Source organism: Mobula birostris, chromosome 32 (genome assembly GCF_030028105.1).
Source record: "Mobula birostris isolate sMobBir1 chromosome 32, sMobBir1.hap1, whole genome shotgun sequence".
NCBI lineage: Eukaryota > Metazoa > Chordata > Chondrichthyes > Myliobatiformes > Myliobatidae > Mobula > Mobula birostris.
This window is the reverse complement of record NC_092401.1, coordinates 17,976,216-18,004,057: the sequence shown is the minus strand read 5'-3', so window position 1 is coordinate 18,004,057 and position 27,842 is coordinate 17,976,216. Positions and strand designations below refer to the sequence as shown.

The 27,842-nt window shown below is 43.2% G+C and overlaps 1 protein-coding gene across 2 annotated transcripts in view; it reads right to left on the bottom strand.

Moving 5' to 3' along the window:
* Positions 1–27,842, bottom strand: part of LOC140191269 (serine/threonine-protein kinase N2-like) — a 155,123-nt gene that overhangs the window by 79,757 nt on the left and 47,524 nt on the right. For both annotated transcript variants that reach the window (XM_072248527.1, XM_072248528.1), the window contains exons 4-7: positions 24,519–24,648; positions 21,201–21,346; positions 8,673–8,886; positions 684–884 (exon numbers count right to left, since the gene is read on the bottom strand). In XM_072248527.1, the coding sequence (XP_072104628.1) occupies positions 684–884; positions 8,673–8,886; positions 21,201–21,346; positions 24,519–24,648 (691 nt within the window). The remainder of the gene's footprint in view (positions 1–683; positions 885–8,672; positions 8,887–21,200; positions 21,347–24,518; positions 24,649–27,842) is intronic.

The following is a 27,842-nucleotide window of genomic DNA, read 5'->3' as shown; positions in this document are numbered from 1 at the left end:
TCTGATATGGGTCTCTTTTGTAGACTGAGAGTGGGAAGGAGGCAGGGAGAAGGGAATCATAGCTGGGAAAAGGGGAGAGTGAGAAGCACCAGAGAGACATTCTGTAATGATCAATAACCCAATTCTTTGGAATCACATGATCTTGCCTGGTATCTCACAGCTGGGTGTGTCTGTACCTGTGCCACCCTCTGCCCTTGGCAATCCTTCTCTGCCACCTGTCCCACACCCCTCCCATTGCACTTCACCCTCACCCTTCCAACATCAACTCCCGACAGATTTACAAACTCATTCCTCACTCCATGTTGACAAATACAGTACTGTACAAAAGTCTTAGACACGTATATTATAGCAAGGGTGCCCAAGATGTTTGCACAATACCATATATATTCTCAAAAAAACTGGAGGACACATCTGGAAAAAATACAGAACACGTGTCACAATGAAGTCACAACTATGGGTCTAATGTTTTTTTTGGATCTTCAGCCTGAAATGTTAACTCTGCTTTTCCTTCTGCAGATGATGTCTGATTTGGCCGTATTTCCCAAACCTAGTATTTTAATTTATTAAGGGCAGATTGCTATCTAATATACTGATAGGTTCAACAGTACAAAGTTCCCTTCAAAAAATGACATGGGGGGACGATTTGTAAACCTAGAGGTCAAGAATTTGTTTAGTATACTCACTGGACAAGTCTTCGGTTTTGATTAAGTAGCGACCGCTCCCACTGCCACTCCTTCCGTATAGACCTCGGCTGGTCCTGCTCATGAAAGAATTTCGACTTTCACTGGGACTATATGCTGGCAGAAGTATGCCAGACCCTCTAGAACGACCTGGAACAGACTCCAAAAGACCTGTGCAACCCACAATTCGGACCTCCAAAGTGCCTGCAATAAACACACAGTAAACAGCAAAGTGCTGAGAGATGTTCTCTCAGTGCATCTACCACAATTAAAAATGGACAATTCTTAATTACTTACCCAATCTTTTTTTTAGTCCTGTGAACAGCCCTTACAAATCAACTTACATTACCACAATGCAACTGCTTGGTGCAAATTTCTACAGTAGCCCACAACTGAGAGTACCTTCTGAGTTAACTAGCATAAATGTTATAACTCAGACATATGCCCTTGGACCTGAAATGTTTACTGCCTGAACTGTCCATATTTCCTTACCATTGAGTTTTTGCTGGCTGCTTAATCCATTCCATCACTGCAACCTTATTACATTCCCATCCACCTCGCTTTGATTCTATTGCATGTAGCAAGGGCAAACCACATCTTTGGGATGTGCAAGGAAAGCCAATCAGCCACAGGGAAAATGTGCAGACACCACTTGAAGGTCAAGTTGGGGCCTTGGTGTCTAAGCATGACCTGCGGCACCAATGCGATGCCTCCAGGGGTTTGCAGCATTTCCATTTTTCAAATATTTCCAGTACTTGTATTTCATTAGCATTTTCATTTTCTGAATCAATCACTTCTCCACAAGGGAGCATCTCAACTCATTCAGAAACAAGAATATTTTGAGGACTGATTCTTCCATGTCACTTTCGTTTACCCTTGTCAGTACGAATCTTACCATTATCACAGTGCATTCAAACTAAAGAACAAATTCAAATTAATTGACATAAATGAAGGGAAAGGAATCAGGAAAGTGAGGTTTGTTTTAACAGGTAGGGATTATTGATTGAGATGGGAACAGCAGGTAAAATTTCCAAATTTATAAAGGATAAAATGCTTAACATGTGATAAGATAGTGATGATTACAAGAAAACACGGACTGTCTTGCAAGGTGGACAGCAAGAAACAGGATGAAACACTTTGGAGTAAGGAGAGACTGCAGGTTGTCAACAACTGACTCGGTTGTTCAGGGTATAAAGGAATAGACAAACCTGAGTGTAGTCATAGAGACATAGAAAAGTACAGCACATAAACAAGCCCTTCTGCTCCTCTAGTCTGTGCCGAGCTATTTAATCTGCCTACTCCCACTGACCTGCAACCTGGACCATAGCCCTGCATAACCCTACCATCCATGTAGCTATCCAAACTTCTCTTGAACGTTGAAATTGAGTTGGCTTGCACTACTTGCTCTGGCAGCTATTCCACACTCTCATAATCCTCTGAATGAAGTAGTTTCCCCTCATGTTCTTCTTCACCTTTCACCTTTAACTCATGATTCTAGTTAAAGTCCCACCCAACGCCAGTGGAAAAAGCCTGCCTGCATTTTACCCTATCTATACCCCTCATAATTTTGAATACCTCCATCTAATAATCTCTCATCTTCTACTACATTCTAGGGAATAAAATCCTAACCTATTCAACCCTTCCTTATAACTCAGGTTCTCCAGTCCCAGCAACATCCTTGTAGATTTTCTCTGCACTCTTTCAACCTTATTTACATCTTTCCTGTAGGTAGCTGACCAAAACTGCACACCATATTCAAAATTAGACCTCACCAACATCGTATGTTGGAATGCTCTCCCACAGACTGCGGTGGAAGCCAGTCTGTGGGTATATTTAACACAGAAGGTGATCGCTTCCTCATCAGTCAGGGCATCAAAGAATATGGCGAGAAGGCAGGTGTATGGGGTTGAGTGGGATCCAGGATCAGCCATGATGGAATGGCGGAGCAGACTCAATGGGCTGAATGGCTTAATTCTGCTCCTATGTCTTATCGTCTTGTATAACTTCAACGTAACATCCTATCTCCTGTACTCAGTACTTTGATTTACGAAGGTCAACATGCCAAAAGCTTTCTTTATGATCCTATCTATACCTGTGCCACCACTTTCAATGAATTATAGACCTATGTTCCCAGATCCCTTTGTTTGACCACACTCGTCAATGCCCTACCATTCACTGTGTAAGACCTACCGTGGTTGGTTCTACTGAAGTCAACACCTTGCATTAAATTCCATCTGCCACTTTCAGTCCATTTTTCTCACTGGGCCACATCTCACTGCGAGTTCTGATATTCTCCCATGCTGTCCATTGCACCCATAATCTTGGTGTCATCTGCAAATTTGCTGATCCAGTTAACCACAATATCATCCAGATCATTGATATAGATGGCAAACAGCTACAAACCCAGCACTGATCACTGCAGCACTCCAGTCACAGGCCTCCAGTCAGAGATGCAACCATCTACCACCACTCTCTGGTTTCTCCCACGAAGCCAATGTCTAATCCACTTTACTACCTCCTCTTAAACGCTAAGCGACTGAACCTCTTTGACCAACCTTCCAAGCAAGGTTTTGTCAAATGTCTTGCTGAAGTCCATGTAGACAATATCCACTGTCTTGCTTTCATCCACTTTCCTGGTAGCTTCCTCAAAAAACTCTTACAAGATTGGTTAAATACTACCTACCACACACAAAGCCATGGTACACACAAGTAAGTGTTGAGGAGAAGTAGGAGATGTTGAAAGAGCAGTTAGTGAAGTTCAGGAGATTCTGGGTATCATAAACTGAGGCACAAGGTACAAAAGGTGGCCAATTTATCTTGTACCTGCACCAAATGCTGATTGTTCCACAAATGGGCAAATGAGCTGTATTCAGTTTTAGTCATCATATTTTTTATTGATTATGAAGAGCCTAAAGGAAGTACAGAAAAGACTTGTTGAAATAAATAGCAGTGTCTTCAAATAGTCATAGAAATTCATGGCAAAGTCAGTGGCAATCTGCTCCAACACGCCCATAATGGTCAAAAATAGACAAGAAGCACTTTCCAATTCTTGATCCAAATGCTGAACAAGATTCCTTCTAGAGGTAGGAAGGACCCATGCCTTCAGACTGCAAACCCAAACCCAACCCACCTTTAAATCAAAAATTTATCCTCAACTGCCCTCCAATTTAAATCCTGGTTTCCTGGATGACTGACCTCTCTGGAATACATTCTTCCTGCCTAGCCCTTTCTGGAACAGGGTCTGTATCAGGAGGGATGGAGTATTAGAAACATTGGATAAGTCCACAGGGCCAGATGAGTTCTATTCTGGGATACAACTGAAAGCAAACTTTTGCAGTGTTTTGGGATGTCAAACCAGGGTGGGACTTATACAGTAAATGATGGGGCCCTGAGGAGTGTTGTGAACAGCAGGACTCAAGAGTATAAGTACATAATTAGCTGAAAGTGGTGTCACTGTCAGATTAGGTGGTGAAAGCAGCTTTTGGCGTGCAGGCCGTCATCAAGCAGGGGACTGAATATAAAAGTTAAGACGTTAAGTTACATAGCGTGAGTGTAACGTTGTTAGGATGTTATGATGTTACGTTGTAAGACCACACTTGGAGAAATGTGTACAATTGGGGTTAATATGTTATAGTAAAAAGATAGGTAGATACTTTATTGATCCCAAAGGAAATTACAGTGTCACAGTAGCATTACAAGTGCACAGATATACAAACATGTCAGCACTTCCCCAGTTATAGGTTGACTCTTTATAGAGCCTAATGGCCAAGAGTAAGAATGACCTCATACAGCGCTCTTTGGAGCAGCGTCTTGTCTTAGTCCATTACTAAAAGTGCTCCTCTGTTCAGCCAAGGTATCATACGGAAACATTGTCCACAATTGTCAGGATTTTCCGTAGGGTCCTTTGTTCTACCACAGCCTCCAGTGTGTTCAGATTGACTCCTATAACAGCCAGCCTTTCTAATCAGTTGTTGCACCTGTTGGCATCACCCGTGTTGATGCCATTGCCCCAGCACACCACTGCAGAGAAGATTGCACTGGCAACAACAGACTGGTAGAACATGTGAAGGAGAGGTCTGCATACTTCAAAAGACCTCAGTCTCCTCAGGAAGTACTGGCCCTTCTTGTACACAGCCTCTGTGTTTTGGGCCAAAACATTGACTGTGCTTTGTTTTTTTTCCACGGATGCTGACTGGCCTGCTGAGTTCCTCCAGCATTTTGTGTGTGTTGCTCCAAAGTCAACCAATTCTCCTTTCTCTATCCTGCTTGTTATTTCTTCAAAGGAATCCAGCAGATTTGTCAAGCAAGACGTTGCCTTGAGGAATCCATGACTACAGTCTATTTTATCATGTGCCTCGAAACATCCCAAAACCACATCCTTAACAATCAACTCCAACATCTTCCCAGCCACTGAGGTCAGACTAACTGCCCTATAATTTCCTTTCTTCTGCCTCCCTCCCTTCTTGAAGAGTGGAGTGACATTTGCAATTTTCGAGTCTCCTGGAACCATCCCAGAATCTAGTGATTCTTGAAAGATCATTACTAATGTCTCCACAATATCTTTAGTCACCTCCTTTAGAACCCTGGGGTGTACACCATCAAGTCCAGGTGACTTATCTACCATCAGACCTTTGAGCTTCCCAAGAACCTTCTCCCTAGTAATAGCAACTTCACACACCTCTGACGCCTGCCACCTGAAATTTCCAGCACACTGTTGCTGTCTTCCACAGTGAAAACTGATGCAAAATGCCCAGTTTGTCCACCATTTCCTTGTCCTTCATTACTACCTCTCTGCAGCATCATTTTACAGCTTCCCAGTTCCTCTAACTTCCAGTAATTTTTACTCTATTATATGCCCTCTCTTTGGTTTTCATGTTGGCTTTGACTTCTCATTAGTCACAGTTGTGTACGCTTGCCTTTAGAATACTACTTCCTCTTTGGGATGTATATATCCTGTGTCTTCCGAATTGCTTCCAGAAATTCCAGCCGTTGCTGTTCTGCTGTCAGGGTTCTTTTCCAGTCAATTTTAGCCACCGCCTTTCTCATGCCTCTGTAATTCCCTGTACTCCAGTGTGATACTGATACATCTCACTTTAGCTCCTCCTTCTCAAATTTCAGGGTGCATTCAATCATATTATGAACACTTGCCCCTAAGGGTTCTTTCACTTTAAGTTCGCTGATCAATTCCAGTTCATTGCACAACAACCAATCCAGAATAGCTGAGCCCTGAGCGGGCTCAGCCAGGATTTGCTCTAAAAAGCTGTCTCATAGATATTCTGGAAAATAGTCATGGGATCCAGCACCAAACTGATTTTCCCCAATCTATTTGCACACTGAAATTCCTCCATAACTATTGTAATATTGCCCTTTTGGCATGCATTTTCTATTTCCCATTGAAATCTGTAGACCACATCCTTACTACTGTTTGGGGGTCTGTATGTAACTCCCAATAGAGAGATTTTACATTTGCAGTTCCTGAGCTCTACCCACAAAGGTTCAACACCTTCCAACGCTATGCCACCTTTCTTCATGACTTTTTTTTTAAACCAACAGAACCACACCACTCCCTCTGAATGTGTATCCTTGGACGTAAAGCTCCCAGCTATAGTCTACTTTCAGCGATGATTCAGTTATGCCTACAACATCATACATGCCATTCTGTAACTGTGCTACAAGTTCATCTACCTTATTCCATACACTGCACGCATTCAAATATAATGCCTTCCGTCCTGTATTCGTCCTTTTGGATTTTGTCCACCTTTTACATTGCAACTCATTCTGTTGACTGCAATTTTGCCTTATCATTAGCCTCTCCTTGTTAGGAGTCTCACTACACATTGCCTTTGTTTGTAAACCAACTACCTCATCCTCAGCACTATCACGACAGTTCCCATTTGCCTGCCAAATTAGTTTAAGCCCTCCCAAGCAACTCTCAAACCGTCCCTTTTATAAAGGTCGTACTTTCACCAGGAGAGACCCCAATGATCCACAAATCTGAACCCCTGCCTCCTGCGTCAGTTCCTCGACCACGCATTCTTACCCTCACTGGCCATGTGCCACAGGCAGCAATCCAGAGATTACTACCCTGGAAGTCCTGATTTTCAGCTTTCTACCTTGTTCCTCAAAATCTCTCTTCAGGACCTTCTTACCTTGTCTACCTATGTCATTGGTGCCAATATGCACCAAGACTTCTGGCTGCTCACCTTTGCCCTTAAAAATGTCATTGACCTGATCTGAGACATCACTGACCCTTGCACCAGGGAGGCAACAGACCATCCGGGTGTCTCTATCACACCCACAGAAACTCGTCTCTGTTCCTCTGACTATGGAATCTCCCATCAACACTGCAGTCCCCTTTACCTTTCTGCTCTTCTGAGCCACAGCAGCAGAGACCCGGTCACTTTGGGTCTCCCTGCCCCCCCCCGCCCTCCGCCCCGCCAAGTAGATCATCCCCCTCAACAGTATCTAAAGTTGTATACTTATTATTGAGGGAAACTGCCACAGCTGTACTCTGCACTGGCTGTGCATTTCCCTTCCTTCTCCTGACAGTCACCTAGATACCCATCTCCTGCAACCTTGGGCTCACTACCTCCCTGTAGCTCTGACCTATCACCTCCTCATTCCCTTGTATGAGTGGAAAGTCAAGCTACAGCTAGAGTTCCTTGATACATTCTGTCAGGAGCTGCAGCTCAGTGCACCTGGTGCAAATGTGTTTATCCGGCAGACTGGAGATCCACATCCCAGACACAGTGCAAAACACTCCCCCTGGAGCCATTCTCAGTACACAACTGTACCCCAACAGATGATGAATAAACAAAAAAGAACAAAAAGAGAGAAAATTACCAGATACTTTAGCTCGCCCAAGCCTGATGAGCCATAATCACTCTAAACATAGGCATGCACAAAAGAATAGCCACTTCACTTGCATTATTGTTGGAGATTACAAAAATTAAAGGAGGTACATGTTTTCTTATCTAATTTATCTCCTTTATTGCATTCAACACACATCAAAGTTGCTAGTGAACGCAGCAGGCCAGGCAGCATCTCTAGGAAGAGGTGCAGTCGACGTTTCAGGCTGAGACCCTTCGTCAGGACTAGCTGAAGGAAGAGTGAGTAAGGGACTTGAAAGTTGGAGGGGGAGGGGGAGATTCAAAATGATAGGAGAAGACAGGAGGGGGAGGGATGGAGCCAAGAGCTGGACAGGTGATAGGCGAAAGGGGATACGAGAGGATCATGGGACAGGAGGTCCGGGAAGAAAGACAGGGCGGGGGGGGAACCCAGAGGATGGGCAAGAGGTATATTCACAGGGACAGAGGGAGAAAAAGGAGAGTGAGAGAAAGAATGTGTGCATAAAAATAAGTAACAGATGGGGTACGGGGGGGGGCCTTAGTGGAAGTCAGAGAAGTCGATGTTTTTATTATTTTTATGTACACATTCTTTCTCTCACTCTCTTTTTTCTCCCTCCAACTTTCAAATCCCTTACTCACTCTTCCTTCAGTTAGTCCTGACGAAGGGTCTCGGCCTGAAACGTCGACTGCACCTCTTCCTACAGATGCTGCCTGGCCTGCTGCGTTCACCAGCAACTTTGATGTGTGTTGCTTGAATTTCCAGCATCTGCAGAATTCCTGTTGTTTTCCTTTATTGCATTCCTCTTTTTCCTCTCTCACTTTCTATATCCAATTTGACCATAATCAAGGTTTTAAACAGACAGTACTCAGATCAAACACTGCACTGCTCATATTTCAGCAGTTTTATCATTAAAAAAAAATGTTTTTGCTTTGATTTACTGCACGCTCTGTGGAAAATCCCAACAAAGCTCAAGAAAAACTGAAGAACTCCAAAGGAAACTAATCTGAATGGTTTAAAAGCAAACTGGTTATCAATATTCAAAGAGGGAGGGCTGCTCCTTCTACCTAGTTTGCGATTGATCTTTCACGCTAAAGTACCCAGTGAGACTGATGCCCCAAGAACTTATTCAGGAGAAATGCGTACCTGTTAATGGTGAAGGCTTGTACAGTGTGCTATACTGGTTCTGTTGATAGGAAGTACTGCTCCGATTGCTGAATGCTTGAGAGCAGGCCATGACAAGTTCCTCTTTAATAATACACCCTTTGGGATGATCTTCTGGAAGCTCATTTAATCTTTGTTCAAGAGAATGTTTTAAAAGGTCCAATTTTTCACTTGACTCATTCAGCCTGGATTGAGCCTAGGATGAAAAATAAATATTTCTCATTTATTACATACATTTTTTCAAGCTAACTACAAGACTTATTCAGACAAGATTTGAGAGATTGAATCTGGTGGGTGGACAAATTTAGCCATAGATAACTGAGTCCGACAAAGATTCTAGTATAATAACAAAAATATCTTTCATGCCTTTGCCAGGTTTTTGAAGTATTGCTTCATTTGCTCAATTACCCTATCTTTTGAATATTTTTTCCTTTACTCATTTACTGTTACAAGCTGTTATAGATAGAGGAAATATATTTTTCACCAGCTGAATCCACTTGTCAGTTCTTTAAATGCATGGTTCATCTTCAAGTTCAAACGTAATTGTCATTCCACCATATACAAATAACCATGAATACAGCCAAATGAAACAGTGTTACTCCAGAGCCAAAGTGCAAAACACATTCCCAACAGTTATACACAGCATAACGCACATATAACACATAAAATAGCAGTAAAATATAGTCACACGAAAAAAATATGGTCCAAGTCTCTAAGTCCATGAACGTTGCAGCAGTCTCCAATTGAAAACATAAAAGAACACGTCTTCTGCTGAGCAAACACTGGGGGGCAGCACTGACTCCAGCATGGATGCCGCACCATAGCACCTCCGGCATTCAGTCTGATTTGTTGCATACATTTCTAATTCTAGACCCTAACATTTCCCAATAATCTGTCAAATTAACTCCCATCAAATGTATACCAATTGTTTCTTGAAAGTTCATTTGGAACGTTCCACAAGCACTGTAGCGCCAATTCAATTTTTGTTTTTCTTGGTATGTACAGTTAATGAAGATGTCTTCATCCATCACTGCTTAAAACCAGCAGCAACAATGCTGATTGTGGCTGTAATTCTCACCGGACTCCTCATAGGAAATGTGGCTGCCAGTCAGGGGTACAGGTGCGTTTAAGAAAACTGGACTTCCGACTCCCAATACTGACCACCTTACTGACAAACGTACAGTGTCCAGTAAATAAAGTCAAAGATCTCAGAGCTAGGATGCTGTATCAGAGGGACGTTAGAACAGCCTGTGTCTTTTGTTTCACAGCATCCTGGTTAACTCCTTCTGTATCAAACACAGCAATTCACTATGCCCCATCAGGACAGGACTGTCCTGTCTGTCAAAAGCAGAGATGGAGGTGTATGCCTCAAGATCAATTCCTCCTGGTGCACAAATGTATCAGTGTTGTCCCAATTCTGCTCGCCAGACTTGGAATATCTCGCAATTAAGTGCCATCCATTTTTATCTGCTGTCGCAGATTTCTCCGATCATTTTCATAGCAGTGTACATTCCACCTTGGGCCAATGGCAAACAGGCTCTAGATGATCTGAATAATGGGATCAACATGCATGAAATAGCACACCCTGATGCCTTCATCATTTTTTGGGGGAATTTTAACCCGGCCAGCTTGAAGTCATCATTAAATAATTAGCTTCAACAAATCACTCATAGTACCAGAGGAAACAGCACATTCTACCACTGTTACACAACCATCAAGAATGCCTACCGTGCTATTCCACGCCTACACTTTGGTAAGTCTGATCATCTGGCTGTACTTCTACTCTCCGAGTACAGGCAAAGACTGAAGACTGAGGATCAAAAAGGTATGGATAAGGGAGGCACAGGGGTGCCTACAGGACTGCTTTGAATCTGTGGACTGGACTGTATTCAGGGATTCATCTTCGAATCTGGATGCAGTTGTTACCGACTTCATTAAAACCTGTGTGGATTGAGTGTGTGCTGATGAAAACTTGCTGTACATTCCCAAGACAAAAGCCATGACTGAACCAGGAGGTTCGTAATCTGCTGAGAGCTAATCTGTGGCATTTAAGTCAGACGACCCAGGTCTGCACAAGAAAACCAGGGATGACTTGCGACAAAATACTTCCGAGCGAGGTCGGACACACATCAGCTCTGACAGAGTTTGCAGGACATTACTTCCTACAAGGTGAAACCGAATAACATATATGGCAGTGATGTTTCACTACCAGATGAGCTCAATGCCTTCTATGCCCCTTTTGAAAGACAGAATAAAACGACAGCTAGGAGGATCCCTGTTGCACCCGGTAACCCTGTGATCTCTGTCTCGGGGGGCGATGTCAGGCTGTCTTTAAGGAGTGTGAACCCTCACATGGCAGCAGACCTCGATGGAGTACCTGGTAAAGCTCTGAAAACTTGTGCCAACCAAGAGGCAGGAGTATTCAAGAACCTTTTCAACCTCTCACTGCTACAGTTGGAAATTCTCACCTGCTTCAAAAAGGCAACATTACACCAGTGCCTAAGAAGAGTAGCGCAAGCTGTCTTAATGACTATCACCTAGGTAGCACTCATATCTACGGTGATGAAATGCTTTGAGAGGTTGGTCATGACTAGACTGAACTCCTGCCTCACCAAGGATCTGGACCCACTGCAATTTGCCTATCGCCATAATAGGTCTACAGCAGAAGCAGTCTCGATGCTCTTCACACAGCCTTAGATTCCTGGACAATATAAACACCTATGTCAAGATGCTGTTCGTTGACTATAGCTCAGCATTTAACATCATCATTCCCACAGACCTGATCAATAACCTACAGAATGTACCTCCCTCTACAAATGGATCCTCAATTTCCTAACCAGAAAACTACAATCTGTACAGATTGGTGATAAAATCTCCTCCTCGCTGACAATCAACACTGGCACACCTCAGGGGTATGCACGTAGCCCACTGCTCTATTCTCTCTATACCCACGACTGTGTGGCTAGGCATAGCTCAAATACCTTCTATAAAGTTGCTGATGATACTACCATTGTTGGAAGAATCTCAGATGAAGATGAGAGGGCGTACAGGAGCAAGATATACCAGCTAGCTGAGTGGTGTCACAGCAACCACCTTGCACTCAATGTCATTAGGACAAAAGAGCTGATTGCGGACTTCAGGAATGGCAAGAGGAAGGAACACAAACCAGTCCTCAGAGTGATCAGAAATGAGAGGAGAGTTTGAGCAATTTTAAGTTCCTGTGTGTCAAGATCTCTGAGAATCTAACCTGGTCCCAACATATCGATGCACCTATAAAGAAGGTAAGTGTGTGTGTGGCCTCCATCGGTCGTGGTTGACCATGAGTACTGCGCCTCTGGTAGTCACTGGTTTGTTGAGCAGCGCCGACTGTGGCTATTGAGGCCGGTCCTGGAACGGCAGGCTCTGCCACAGTTGCTGCATGTGTTACGTCATGGAATTCTTGTCCGCTGTGCTCTCTGTTTACCTCTCCGCTCCTCAAACTGACTCACGATCACTCTTTCGCCTTGCTCTAGGTGTTGCTGAAGAGTACCTTGCCATTTGTTGCGGTCATCTGCTGCATCCTCCCAGCACTCTGTGTTGATTTTTAAGGCTTTCATGTCGTGCTTGCAGAAGTCCTTGAAGCGAAGCTGGGTCTACCAACGTTCCTCTTGTCTGTTGCTAGTTCTCGAAGAGGATGTCCTTTGGCAGTCTACCATCCTTCATACGATGGATGTGGCCCAACCAGCGCAGTCTGCATTGTCTTAAAAGCGTGAACATTGTGGGAAGACAGCAACTATATTTCATTAAGAGTTTGAAGAGATTTGGCTTGCCAACTAAAACACTCAAAAACTTCTACAGATGTACTGAGAAGAGCACTCAGACAAGCTGCATGACTGTTTATTATGGGGGGGGGGGGTGTACTGTACAAGACCAAAAGCTACAGAAAGTCGTAAAATTAGTCAGCTCCATCTTGGGTACGAGCCTCCGTAGTACCCAAGACATCTTCAAGGGGCAGTGCCTCAGGAAGGCAGCGTCCATTATTAAGGAGTCTCATCACCAAGGACATACCCTCTTCTCATTATTGCCATCAGGGAGGAGGCACACACTCACCTTCAGGCACAGCTTCTTACCCTCAGCAATCTAATTCCTAAATGGACATTGAACCCATGAACACTACCTCACTTTTTGTCTAATATATATTATTTCTGTTTTTGCACTATTTTTATTTAATATACATATATATATTTCCCATAATTGATTCTTATTTTTTTTTCTTTCTATATTATCAGGTATTGCATTGTACTGCTGTTAAGTTAACACATTTCACCACACATGCTGGTGATAATGAGCCTGATTCTGAATTTACAGAATATCTTTTCTTCCTTTACAGATACTGGTAGAACATAGCTGTTTACTATCTGCCATTTCATTATTTTCATTCATAAAATCAGAAGCATCAATTTTAAGAGAACAAAATGTAAACAAATGGTATCCAGGACCAAAGAAAGACAGCACAATAAAAGGCCCTTCAAACCAGCACATCCATGCCAACCACTTACATATCAACACTAATCCCATTTGCCCATATTTGGTTTATAGCCATCGACACCTTCCTGATTCAAGTGTTGTCTAAATGCTATTTAAACCATTTCATTTCAATGTATGAGGTTTAACATGTAAGGCATACAAACTCGGATTGTACATTGCCTCTGGGGCTGGAATGTTATTGTCGTAACAGAAACAAGGCTGAAAAAGAGCAGGGCTGGCAGCTCTAAAATTCAGAATATTGGTGTTGACAGAGAAGCAGATAAATGAGGAACAGGTATTGCCTTTTTAACAAGGGAGGACTCAGCAGTAGAGATGACATTCTTTGGGATCGTCCAGTGAGACCATATGTGTAGAAATTAGCAACAAGAAGGGGTATTTTAGACACACCCACCCCAACACTCAGCAATAACTTGAGGAGCGGGAGTTAAGCAAGTTCAGTGTATGATTTTTGTTTTGTACAATTTTAGAGTGAAAAAAAAGGAAAGGAGCACCATGCAAAAGTTTAGGCACCCCAAGAGATATGAGCTCTCAGATAACTTTTACCAAGGTCTCAGACCTTAATTAGCTTGTTAGGGTTATGGCTTGTTCACAGTCATCATTAGGAAAGGCCAGGTGATGCAAATTTCAAAGTTTTATAAATACCCCGACTCCTCAAACCTTGTCCCAAAAATCAGCAGCCATGGGCTCTCTAAGCAGCTGCCTAGCACTCTGAAAATTAAAATAAATGATGCCCACAAAGCAGGAGAAGGCTATAAGAAGATAGCAAAGCGTTCTCAGGTAGCCGTTTCCTCAGTTCGTAATGTAATTAAGAAATGGCAGTTAACGGGAACGGTGGAGGTCAACTTGAGGTCTGGAAGACCAAGAAAACTTTCTGAGAGAACTGCTCGTAGGATCTCTAGAAAGGCAAATCAAAACCACCATTTGACTGCAAAAGACTTTCAGGAAGATTTAGCAGACTCTGGAGTGGCAGTGCACTGTTCTACTGTGCAGCGATACCTGCACAAATATGACCTTCATGGAAGAGTCATCAGAAGAAAACCTTTCCTACTGCACTACATTCATTTGACTTTCATTATGTTGTTATAAGTAAGAAAAGAAAAAAGAAGCATTGTACTTTAGGATACTGTTGGTTGTGGTTAAGTTGATGTTGCTTCACAATAAAAACATCTGAAAACAAGAAGAAAACCTTTCCTGCGTCCTCACCACAAAATTCAGCGTCAGAAGTTTGCAAAGGAACATCTAAACAAGATAGAAGGGTGCAGAATTTCATGAAAAGAACACCTCTCCAACAGTTAAGCATGGGGGTGGGTTGATCATGCTTTGGGCTTGTGTTGCAGCCAGTGGCACAGGGAACATCTCACTGGTAGAGGGAAGAATGAATTCAATTAAATACTAGCAAATTCTGGAAGCAAACATCACACTGTCTGTAAAAAAAGCTGAAGATGAAAAGAAGATGGCTTCTACAACAGGATAATGATCCTAAGCACACCTTAAAATCCACAATGGACTACCTCAAGAGGTGCAAGCTGAAGGTTTTGCCATGGCCCTCACAGTCCCCTGACCTAAACATCATTGAAAATCTGTGGATAGACCTCAAAAGAGCAGTGCAGGCAAGACAGCCCAAGAATCTCACAGAACCAGAAACCTTTTGCAAGGAAGAATGGGCGAAAATCCCCCAAGCAAGAATTGAAAGACTCTTAGCTGGGGAAGTGTAACAGAAAGTGTTTACAAGCTGTGATACTTGCTAAAGGGGGTGTTACTAAGTACTGATCATGCAGGGTGCCCAAACTTTTGCTTCGGGCCCTTTTCCTTTTTTTGTTATTTTGAAACTGTAAAAGATGGAAATAAAAAAAGTAATCTTGCTTAAAATATTAAAGAAATGTGTCATCTTTAACTTTATGCCTTTTGGAAACCAAGTCATCTTTTACTCACTTAGCTATTCGCAGTAACAGAAATCCTGACCAGGGGTGCTCAAACTTTTGCATGCCACTGTAGGAGCCAGGATGGGGTGGAATTTGTGAAGTGTGTCCAGGAATGTTTCCCAAGTCAATATATAGAAAAACCCAAACTGAGAAAGCGCAATACTGGATCCCTTCTATATACAGAGAGCCCTACTCAGGAGGGTGTAATATTGGACTTCCTCTATATACAGAGGGCTCAACTCAGAAGGGTGCAATATTGGACTTCCTCTCTCTATATATATTTTTTCTCACCCCTTATGGGTGGTGTGTATGAGTATATTTCCCTCAATCTGAGGTCCTCTGCCTGAGGTCTGGGAGCTTGAGGGCTCAATACAGGTTCCTAGTAGTGCACCCTTAGATGTTCTTCCCAGGATTTGATGGAGCCATTCTCCCAGTCCATGTGTCACAGCTCCAAGTGCTCCAGTCACCATCAGGATTACTCTGGCTTTAATTGTCCACATCCTTTTTAATCTGCTCTTTCAATCCCTGGTACTTATCCAGCTTCTCATATTCTTTCTTCCTGATGTTACTGCAATTCAGGATTGCCACATCTATATCGCTTTTTCTGTTCCTTGTCCAGTATTACTATGTCTGGTAGCTCAGTCAGTATCTGCAAATCAGTCTGTATTTGGATGTCCCACAGGATCTTAGCTCTGTCGCTCTCCACTACCTTTTCAGGTGTTTCCCATTTGTACTTGGGAATGTCCAATCCATGTTCCTATACACAATCCCTTCAACTTGGTTGTATGATATCCCTGCCAGCATCTTGCACTCTATTCCTATGTGCTAGATGGCTTCAGTGGATTCCTTGCACAGTCTGCATCTTGGGTCCTGCCTGGTGTGATAAACCCTTGCTTCTATTGCTCTTGTACTCAGCCTGTTTTTGTGCGGCCATGAGTAGCACCTCTGTGCTGTCCCTCAGCCCAGCCATTGGTAGGACTTCCTTATGTCAATCACCTCTGATATCTGGCGATGGTGCATCCCATGCAGTGGCTTATCTTGCCACGGTCTCTGGTCCTCTGGCTCTGCTTCACCCATTTCCATTTCCATGTCCCCTGCCTGTTGTCTGATGTATTCTCCTAGGAGGTTGTCCTTAGGGGCCATTTTCCTAACATACTCATGGATGTTTCGCATTTCTCCAGGATTGTGACCTTGACACTTCCAAGTCTCCATCCTCCTTTATTCCTGTGGATGTACAGTTGCTCGACATTGGACTTTGGGTGGAATCCTCCATGTATTGTTCATAGTTTCTGGTCTTGATGTCAGCAGCTTCCAGTTTCTTCTTTGGCCAACACACTATTGCGGCCGAGTATGATCTTGTTCTGATCCCGTTCTACCCATTCAGCTGTCTTTTTTAGGACCTGTCTCACTCCTTGGAGGTACTTGGATGTTGCAGCCTTCCTTATGTCCTCATTGTGGCTTCCATGCATCTGCTTGATCCCCAGGTGTTGTAGCTGTCCTGTTCATCTGATATGTGGCTTTCAGGTAACTCGACTCCGACAGTCTTAATGAGTCTGTCTCTTTTCACTACTATGCGGCTACACTTTTCCAGTCCAAATGACATTCCAATGTCTCTGCTATATATCCTTCTCAGGTAGATTAGTGAGTCAACATCCATTTCATTTCTGGCATACATCTTGATGTCATCCAAGCACAGGAGGTGGCTGATGGTCACTCCACTTTGAACCTGTACCCATACCCACTCTTTGAGATGGTGTGGCTGAAGGGGTTCAAGCCTATGCAGAACAGTCATGGGGGTACTGCATTACACATCTGATGGACACGTGTTATTGGATTTGATTTGACTTCTAGCATTGTACTCCAGCAGCCCATGATGAAGGTCCTTAAAGTCTTGTTGACATTGTACCTAGACAGGCATTCCAGGATCTGTGTGGGGCATTGAGTCGTATGCTTTCTGGTAGTCTATCCAGGTTCTGCTTAGGTTGGTTTGCCTGTTCCTTGCATCTCCCATGACTGTTTTATCTACCAGTAGTTGGTGCTTGAAGCCTCTGGCTTCATTACCAATCTCCCCTCTAAGCAGGGCTTAGGAGTTTACACACGTTTCTTCAGCTTGGTGGCTATGATGCCTAATGGAAGCTTCCCTGTTATTGACAGGCAGGTTACAGGCTGGTAGTTTGATGGTGTTCTCTCTGTGAGGATCCTTCATTATGAGTACTGCCCTTCCCTGAGTTAGCCATTTAAGGTGGGAGCCTGCTTCAAGGAGTTGGTTCATCTGAGCTGCCAGCCGTGTATGTAATGCTGTTCGTTTCTTCAGCAACAGGCGAGGAACGTGTCAGGCCATGGCAACGTCCAGTTCTTCATACTGGCTACCCATTGCTGGACATCTACTGCCGTGATAGTGATTCGATCTTCCTCTGGGAGGTTGCAGAGGCTTGCTTGTAGGTCTATCAGCCAATGGGCCTGGTGTTATGTGATGCTTCTTTTTCGCCATACACTCTTCCAGTACTCCTCAGTTGCTAGTAGAGGGCCCTACCTGGGAGAGTGCAATACTGGACTTCCTATTATAAAACATTGAACCTCCTCTTACAGAATGAGGCAGGGCAAGTAATTAAAGTGGCAGTCCTTTGGCCCTATTGACCATAATTCTCTAAGCTATAAGATAGTGATGGAAAGGTACGTCCAGAGGTTAGGGTCCTACACTGCAGCAGGGCTAATTTGGGGGTTATTAGGCAGAATCTAGCAGAGGTCAACTGGGAGAGCTCATTTGAAGGGGAAGTAACGAATCACAAGTGGAAAGCTTTTAATGGTGAGATATGAAGAGTCCAGGAGCAACACATTCCTGAAAGGGTGAGGGATAAATCTGGCGAGCTTAGAGAACTTTGGTGATGATACACCACCAGTTTACAGACTGCTGGTTCGATATTATAGCAACTGAAAACAAAAGTGGGTACATTCTCACTCAGTTCTACAGGACATTAGTGTACCATTTCAGTGTTGCTCTCCTTATTCTAGGAAGGGTGTAACACATTGGATACTGTTTGGATGAAGCTTACAGGTTGAATACCAGGACTGCCTAACAAGGAAAAGTTTGTCAATCAATGCCTGTATCCTTGGAATGAGAATTTGAATGAAATCCTTAGGGATCTTGATGATAGGTGTGGAGAGGCCTCTTGCTCATGTGGAAGGACATCCAACAAGTCACTAATTACAAATAAACGGTCACTTAAAAGGCTATTTTAAAACAGGGATGAGGTGAAGCATTTTTATCTTGGACAGACATAACTCATTAGGATTAGCTTCTTCCAAAGGTGGTGGAGACAGCCTCTGAATATTGTTACGGCAGAGGTAGATACAGTCAGTACCTAATAAAGTGGCCACTGGGTATATACTTGTGGTCCTCTGCTGGTGTAACCTTTTCACTTCAAGCTTCAACGTATTGTGGAATCAGAGATGCTTTTCTGCACACCACAGCTGTAACATGTAGTTATTTGAGTTGGTGTTGCCTTCCTGTCAGCTTGAACCAGTCTGCCATTCTCCCCTGACCTCTCTCATTAAAGGAATCTTCACCTGCTGACACCTGTAGCACTGCTGTCACTGATGCTTTCTGTTAATCACACCATTCTCTAAACTCTGAACTCTGCTGATCTCCTGGGTTCTTCCACACACAGCAGTTTCTGAGATACCAAACCACCCCGCCTGCCACCAACAACCGTTCACAGTCAGAGTCACTTAGATCACATTTCTTCCCCATTCTGATGTTTGGTCTGAACTACAATTGAACCTTTTGACCACGTATGCATGCTTTTATGCACCGAGTTGCTGCAACATGATTGGATATTTGCATTAACAAGCAAGTGTACAGGTGTACTGAAAACATGGCCACTGCGTGTAGTGTTCCTGTGGGTAAAACAGAATGCAGAACTGAGGAAGTAATCAAGTTGGCCAAACCTTATTAAAGTTACTCAACTAGTGGAGTTGCTGCCTGACAGCACCAGCACCCTGGATCAATGCTGACTCTGAGTGCTGTCTCTGTGGAGTTTGCTTGTTCTCCCTGTGACATGTGGGTTTCCTCCTGGAGCAGAGTTTCCTCCCACATCCTACTGGTATACACATCTTTGGTCGAATCTGGGAGGAGCTGATGAGAATACAAGGATAATAATGCCCAGTAAGTTTGAGTTGATGATCAACACAGAATTGATGGGCTGAAGGGCATATTTCAGAGCTGTACCTCTCTTTGTCTCTACATGGGGGAGCAGGCTTAAGAGGCCAAGATATCTACAGCTGAAGTCAGAAGTTTACATGCACTTAGGTTGAAGTCATTAAAACTCATTGTTTAACCACTCCACAGATTTCATATTGGCAAACAATAGTTTTGGCAAGACATTGAGGTCATCTACTTTGTGCATGACATGAGTAATCTTTCCAACAATTGTTTACAGACAGATCATTTCACTTTCAATTGACTATATCACAATTTCAGTGGGTCAGAACTTTACACACACTAAGTTAACTGTGCCTTTAAACAGCTTGGAAAATTCTAGAAAATGATGTCAAGCCTTTAAGCAATTAGCCAATTAGCTTCTGATAGGCTAATTGAAGTCAATTGGAGGTATACCTGTGGATGTATTTTAAGGCCTGCCTTCAAACTCAGTGCCTCTTTGCTTGACACCATGGGAAAATGAAAAGAAATCAGCCAAGACCTCAGAAAAAAAAATTGTGGACCTCCACAAGTCTGGTTCATCCTTGGGAGCAATTTCCAAATGCCTGAAGATACCATGTTCATCTGTACAAGCAATAGTACGCAAGTATAAACGCCATGGGACCATGCAGCCGTCATACCGCTCAGGAAGGAGATGCATTCTGTCCCCTAGAGATGAACGTACTTTGGCGCGAAAAGTGCAAATCAATCCCAGAACGACAGCAAAGGATCTTGTGAAGATGCTGGAGGAAACAGGTAGACAAGTATCTATATCCACAGTAAAACGAGTCCTATGTCGACATAACCTGAGAGGCTGCTCAGCAAGGAAGAAGCCACTGCTCCAAAACCGCTATAAAGAAGCCAGACTACAGTCTGCAAGTACACATGGGGACATAGATCTTACTTTTTGGAGAAATGTCCTCTGGTCTGATGAAACAAAAATTGAACTGTTTGGCCATAATGACCATTGTTATGTTTGGAGGAAAAAGGGTGAGGCTTGCAAGCCGAAGAACACCATCGGAACTGTGGAGCATGGGGGTGACAGCATCATGTTGTGGGGGTGCTTTGCTGTAGGAGGGACTGGTGCACTTCACAAAATAGGTGGCATCATGAGGAAGGAAAATTATGAGGATATATTGAAACAACATCTCAAGACATCAGCCAGGAAGTTAAAGCTCAGTCGCAAATGGGTCTTCTAAATGGTCAATGACCCCAAGCGTACCTCCAAAGTTGTGGCAAAATTGCTTAAGGACAATAAAGTCAAGGTATTGGAGTGGCCATCACAAAGCGCTGACCTCAATCTGATAGAAAATTTGTGAGCAGAACTGGAAAAGCGTGTGCAAGCAAGGTGGTCTATAAACCTGACTCAGTTACACCAGTTCTGTCTGGAGGAAGGAACAAAATTTCAGCAACTTACTGTGAGAAGCTTATGGAAGGCTACCAAAAATGTTTGACCCAAGTTAAACAATTTAAAGGCAATGCTACCAAATACTAACAAAGTGTATGTAAACTTTTGACCCACTGGGAAAGTGCTGAAAGAAATAAAAGCTGAAATAAATCATTCTCTCTACTATTATTCTGACATTTCACATTCTTAAAATAAAGTAGTCATCCTAACTGACCTAAGACAGGGAATGTTTTCTAGGATTAAATGTCAGGAATTGTGAAAAAACTGAGTTTAAATGTATTTGGCTAAGGTGTATGTAAACTTCTGACCTCAACTGTATATGCACTATATCTTATGAGAAACCGTTCCTGAATTGCCAAAGACCATCAACACTGCCAAGCACAACTTCACCAAAGGTTGTACAATAACCATTCCACATGGTCAGATCCAGAGCATCACTGCCCCTCATTCCTTACCTCAGACAGTGCTTTCTTATCGTGGACTTTCCCTGATCCCAGCAAACGAAGGACGTTTTTGGCACCTTCTGACACTGCATGTTCCACACGGAAGTGATGCCGTAATTCCTCAATCCTCAGTTCAAGGAGACTTATATCTGGCTTGGCTTTAAAATTAAATAGAAGGCCATACATTAGTGAAGGCGAACATTCTCAACATATACTTATCCTCTCTTCAGTTGGCACAGTGGCCCAAGCTTTTGTCTTCATGGTGTGTCTACTGATAGCCCAGAACATACAGTAATGGAGTTTGTCACTTTCACCCTCACACTGATCTTTTGCTCAGAGCCATGGCATCAACTTCAAATCTTTTAAAACTTAAATCTCCATTTCTATAGGGTCCCCCACAGGCCTTGGTGTTCCCATTCAACCATCACTGATAATAACCTATCCAAAGCTCAGGGCTTCAAAATTCAATCACAATATTAGAAGGGTAAAACTGTGGTACTGGTAGAAGGACGTTTTTCCTCATGGAAAGTCTGTGAGAGGGGACATAGTGCAGGGGTCAATGCTGGGACCACGGTGTTTGCGAAAATTGAAAGGAAAATTCGTTTAAAGCTTCAGTGTCAGATGGCAAGCGGAGCAGGATTTGGGCAGATGGAATTTGTTTGCAATAAGTGCAAGGTGATGCATTTTGGGATGACAATAAGGAGTAGAACATGTACGGTAATGGTAGGGCACTAAAGAATATTGATAAACAGAGGGTCTTGAGTTAACTCCTTTGGTCCCAAAATGTGGCAACACAGGTCAAACAGACCTGGTGGTGAACAAAACAAAGACATAGATTGTCTTCATAGATTAGGTCTCAGGATACACAAGTTGAGACACATTTACAGAATCTGGGTTAGGCCATGCTTGAAGTATTGTGTGCAGCACTGGTCAACATACTACAGGGAGGATACGGTTGTGCTATAGAGAGCACAGGTGAGATCTGCAGGGATATTGCCTAGATTGGAGGTTTTTATTTATCGGGAGAGATTACGTTGCTTGGAATGTACTGTTTGAGAAAAGTAGCTAGATTAGGACTTGAATCATCAAGGCATTGAAAGATACAGATCAAGTGCTAGTAACTGTAATGAAGGATAGATGGTACCTGACAGTTGGCATGGACATGATGGGTTGAAGGGCCTGTGTCTATGCTGTATGATTCAAACATTTAAGATTCCAAAAATTACATACAGTGAGTGGTTACAGCAACTATTTGAAACTGTACGCAAGTAATTCCACACCAAATCAGACAGAGACACGAAGAGGTGGACGCGCCACATCAGCTGACAACCCACAAAGGGAGTCCTGTTTGAGACTTGAATCAGAGTTGGATCCAGGTATGCAGTCTGCAGACATTGCATCCTGGGCTGTGATGGTCTGCAAGGTATTGGATATGAATTCACTGTTCATTGACAGCAGGGAATGTGCGCCTATTGTGAACATAGTTTGAGTTCTGGTTCATTGTACCAGACAGCAAGGTGCAGAACCTGTGAGACTTTGCACAGGCAACAAGATAAATGACTCTGTCCTTAGGCAATAGGGTTTGAACCATATTTAAGATTACAAAACATTGAGGAGAGCAAGCTGATTGTGCATAGGCAACAGAGTATAGATACTGGTAACTAAGGTAGCATGGCACATTTGCAGCCTTCTTTATCTATATCTGTGTTGCCCTTAAGGCATTTATTTGACTTTGTTGGGTCTACGTTTTAAATGATTTGTTTGTAACTATTTTCTAGTTAAAGGTTGATAATTAAGTTACAGTATAACAAAGGTAAATTCATTGTCTATGGTATATCGCGGCATGTGATGACCGCTATGTCTTAAGTGTAACTTCCAGTTCGGGAAGGTGTAAGGGCGGGTGCCATGCATGCAGCATGATCGTGAAGAGCTCCGTGTCTACCCACAAAGAAACATTATAGAAGCAATGCCGTAAGTTCATAAGAATGTATTTGAAGTAAAAATATTAACGTGGTTTCTGTTAAGGAAGCGGTGGTTGGGGCGGCGCGCTGCCGGCTTTTCAATTTCAAACGCGGGGTGGGCTCAAGCCCGGTGGCGGTTTGACGCGATCCCCTCGCTGGCTGGAGACACTCGCTGAAAGAAGAGAGCGCGCATGGTCTCCAGAATGAAACAGACGCTCTACATGTTTGTATTTTTTTATCAACAGTTTTCACCATACGATGTTAATGTGGAAGAGTGAACAGTAAATGGTTAACCTTACTACCACTCTGTCTTCATTGGCTCCGGTTTAACTTGGTGTTTAGTCAGAGTTTCAACACAATGCACGAGAACACTACACTATTAGTGAGACCTGATTCAGAAGGGGGTTTCACTTTGTGAAGCACCCTTACTCCATCTGTAAGGAGGAGGATTTCCCGGTGGCCAACTATTTCTATTCCATACCTGTCTATCACCTACCTCTGGTGCCCCTCCTTCTTCCCTTTCTCCCATGGTCCACTCTTATCCTATCAGATTCCTCCTCCTTCAGCCCTTTACCTGTTAACCTTCCATCTCCTCACTTCATTCTCACTCCCCCACCCACCTAGCTTCCCCCTCACCTGGCTTCACCTATCACTTTCCTGCTTGTACTCCTTCCCCTGTCCTCAACTCCTTATTCTGGCTTCTTCCCCCTTCCTTCCAGGCCTGAAGGAGGGTCTCTGATCGAACCGTTGACTCTTTATTCCTCTCCACAGACGTTGCCTGACCTGCTGAGTTCCTTCAGCATTTTGTGTGTGTTGCAGAGGAAAAGAGGGACAACCTTTTAGACAGCATCAAAGAATCTAGGAACCAGTTCTCTTTGACACTTGATAGGACAAACTGTACAGGTGTTCTTTGACACTGTACTAGTAAGAGTACTGTTTGAGAACGTATACAGGAAGGGTATGAATCCAGCTGGACATTATGGATGAGTTTTACCCTAAGGCTGGCCTCCTGACAATTAACTTCCTTCCTACTGGATACCACTTCCTTAATGGGCAGAAGTATAAACTGTTTTTGTTGTAGATGCATGTAGTTAAGGAATTTATTGTGTTAGTTCAATCATGTTGTTTATCTTTGAGCCTTAGTTTTACCATGATACATCAAGGGGACAGTATCCAATAATCAATCTAAATTTAGTCTGTATTGATGAATTTGAGGTAGAAACAAGGAATTTAGTGTCCATTGACACTAAAAATATAACTACTCTTACATTTGGATTGTGGAAAAAATTTCTCAATGCATGCATCACTGCAAAGCTTAGAAAATATAGACTTATCCATGATTATCAGTAAGATTTCCCACAAATATTACCTTGCCCATCCTCAATTTCCACTTGCATTTCATCTGCCTGTATCGCTTTCCGAACTTGCATACGGATCACTTCAATTTTGGTTTTACTATCCTGCAGCAGTTGTTGAGCAGCAGACAGCATTTTCCGATCCTGTGGGATTAAAACAAAATCAAAATTAAACTGCTTTACTTGTCTGTGTTCACAGACACAAAAGATTCTGCACATGTTGGCTATCTTGAGCAACACACACACACACAAAATGCTGGAGGGACTCAGCAGGTCAAACAGCATCTATGGAGAGAAATAAATAGCTGAAGTTTTGGGCCGGCCCGAAATATCAATTGTTTATTCCTCTTCATAGATGATGCTTGACCTGTTGAGTTCCTCAAGCATTTTGTGTTGCTTATTAGTGTGATGGTTAACAGATGGTAAAATAGGAAGGAAGCTAACAGAGATGTAAAGACCATAAAATAATTAAAGCAAGAGTGAAAGGACAGGGGAAAGTGATCTCTATGCAGGCAATGGAGTCACTCATGAGGCCTGGTCAGGGCTGGAAACTACTCGGTTTCGTCAATGAGCAAAATGGGAAAAGGGGAAGAGTACTTAATGGTGTAGTTTCATAGTTAAGCAATAATTTATAATGAAATCATGTCATTTAATTGGTGAGGATACAATCAGAGTTAAGCCAGTAGTGAAGACTTTAAAGATAAATTAAGAAATAGGAATTGTAAAACACAAACAGAAACAAGAGGAGGCCCTTTTCTTACTGATATATCTTTCACCTGACAGTATATCCTGCCAGATTTGGTCTCCTTATTTTATGAAGGACACGGCACATAACAAACAAACAATTTAAGGAAGGATATAAATGCACCAAAATCAATTCAAGGAAGGCTCATTGGACGCATACCTGGAATGGGTGGAATGCCTTGTTGGACAGTTTCTCTTTGCCTTTGCAAAGAGATGAGCACTTAATGAAACATACAAGATCAGGGTCAAGGTGAAGGGGGTATTCCCTCATGTGGGAAAACTGTCCAAAGGTAAAGGGTTGCTAAAAAAGGGACGAAGTCCTGCAGACAAATGTTGAGGAATTAAGAAATAAATGAAGAAGGAGGACACAAAAGTGTTGATTTCCAGAACACTTCCTGTCAGACACCAGTGAGTACAGAAATGAGGACAGCACAAAAACACTCAGTGCCCGCTTCATTAGTTACCCCCGTACCTCATAAAGTGGCCACCGAGTGTATGTTTGTGATCTTCTGCTGCTGAAGTCACTTCGAGGCTTGACATGCTGTACATTCAGAGATGTCCTCTGCACGCCACTGTTGTACCACGCGGTTAAATGACACACTTTCTGTTAGCTTGAACCAGTCTGGCCATTCAACTCTGACCTCTGTCATCAACAAGTCATTTTCACCCCCTGAACTGTCTACACTCACTGGATGACTTTACTGTCACAGTAGCATTACAAGTGCACAGATATACAAATATTACGAAGAGAAGTAAGAAAGGAGGGGTCATCACTTCCCCAGCTATTGGTTGACTCATTAGAGAGCCTAATGGCCAAGGGTAAGAATGACCTCATATAGCACTCTTTGGAGCAGCGCAGTTGCCTTTGTCTATTACTAAAAGCACTCCTCTGTTCAGCCAAGGTGGCATGTAGAGGGTGAGAAACATTGTCCAGAATTGCCAGGATTTTCCATAGGGCCTTTTGCTCAACCATATCCTGTAGTGGTTCCAGTTTGACTCCTATAACAGAGCCAGCCTTTCTAATCAGTTTATTGAGCCTGTTTGCATCATCCGTGTTGATGCCATTGCCCCAGCACACCACCGCATAGAAGATCGTACTGGCAACAGCAGACTGGTAGAACATGTGAAGGAGAGACCTGCACACTCCAAAGGACCTCTTTCTCCTCTGGCCCTTCTTGTACGCAGCCTCTGTGTTGGTGCTCCACTCACGCCTGTCAACCAGGTGCACCCCCAGGTACTTGTAGGTCCTCACCACATCAACGTCCTCACAATCACAAGCAATGTGGGCCCAGTCTTCCAAAAGTCCATCATCATCTCCTTTGTCTTATTGATGTTAAGCTGCATACGATTCAGCTTGCACCATTTTACAAAGTCCTCCACCAGGGCCCTGTATTCACTGTCCCATTCTCCCTTTATACACCCAACTATTGTTGAGTGATCAGAGAATTTCTGCAGATGACATGACTCATTGTTGTATCTAAAGTCCGAGGTATACAGGGTAAACAGGAAGGGACCCACTACGGTCCCCTGTGGAGCCTGTGTGGCTCATGGCCATGTCTGACATGCACAAGCTGTGGTCTGCCAGTCAGGTAGCCCATTATTCAGAATACAATGGAAGTGCCAACCTGCACTGAATGGAGCTTGTCCCCCAGCAATGAGGGCTGTATGGTATTGAAGGTCTTTGAAAAATTTAAAAAACATGATCCTCACAGTGCTGCCCTGCTTATCTAAAAGGGAGTAGGTTGTTCAGCATCACATTTCTTCCCCATTCTGATGTTTGACACAAGAGTTTCAATAACCAATCTTCCTGACCACGTCGGCATGCTTTTACGGATCACACTGCGACCACGTTTGGCTGATTAGATTCTTGCATTAACGAGGGGTACAGGTGTACCTAATAACCTGGCCACTGAGTGTAAATGTGCAGCTGAAGAGGATACAAAGTCGAAAATAAAATTACAGTCCACGTATGTAAATACAAGAAGCCGATTAAACAAGGTTGAGAGAAACAGGCAAAATTACCTACAAGGGATTAACTTATCATTTCATTAACAGTATCCCTACGAAATGAAGGATAGAAATAGATTCCAAAGTTGCCTGCAAACAAGGAGTGCAGGTTAAATAGAGACGGGACGAAAGCATGGATTAAACAGAATCCGGAAAACAAGGATATCTTGGAATGAACAAAGGCAGAATTTCTCTGGTTATTATTAGTGCCAAAGACAGTGCTAAGAGGATGCACACGACTGAGAAGGGTATTGGGAGGCAAATCTGCAAGGTGTGTGTCATAATCAGGAACAGAGCTGACGGTGATTTGAGGAGAAATATCAGCTTGATTTCAATGAAAGGGAAATTGGGACCAATTTTTTGCAGTAAAAAGTTAAGAGACTAACTTTCCAGAAAATACTTGGATGGAATTAAAGGGCCTGGAACACATCAGAAGACAATTGGCTTTGTACCAGGTAAAGATTTTCATATTGGATTTTGTTTACCGGGGTTCATTAATTGCCCCTGTCATGTCTGCTTCCACCAGCAACCCGGTCAACATGTCCCAGGTGCTCACCACTCTCCCCCACACATCTCCTCTCACCTTA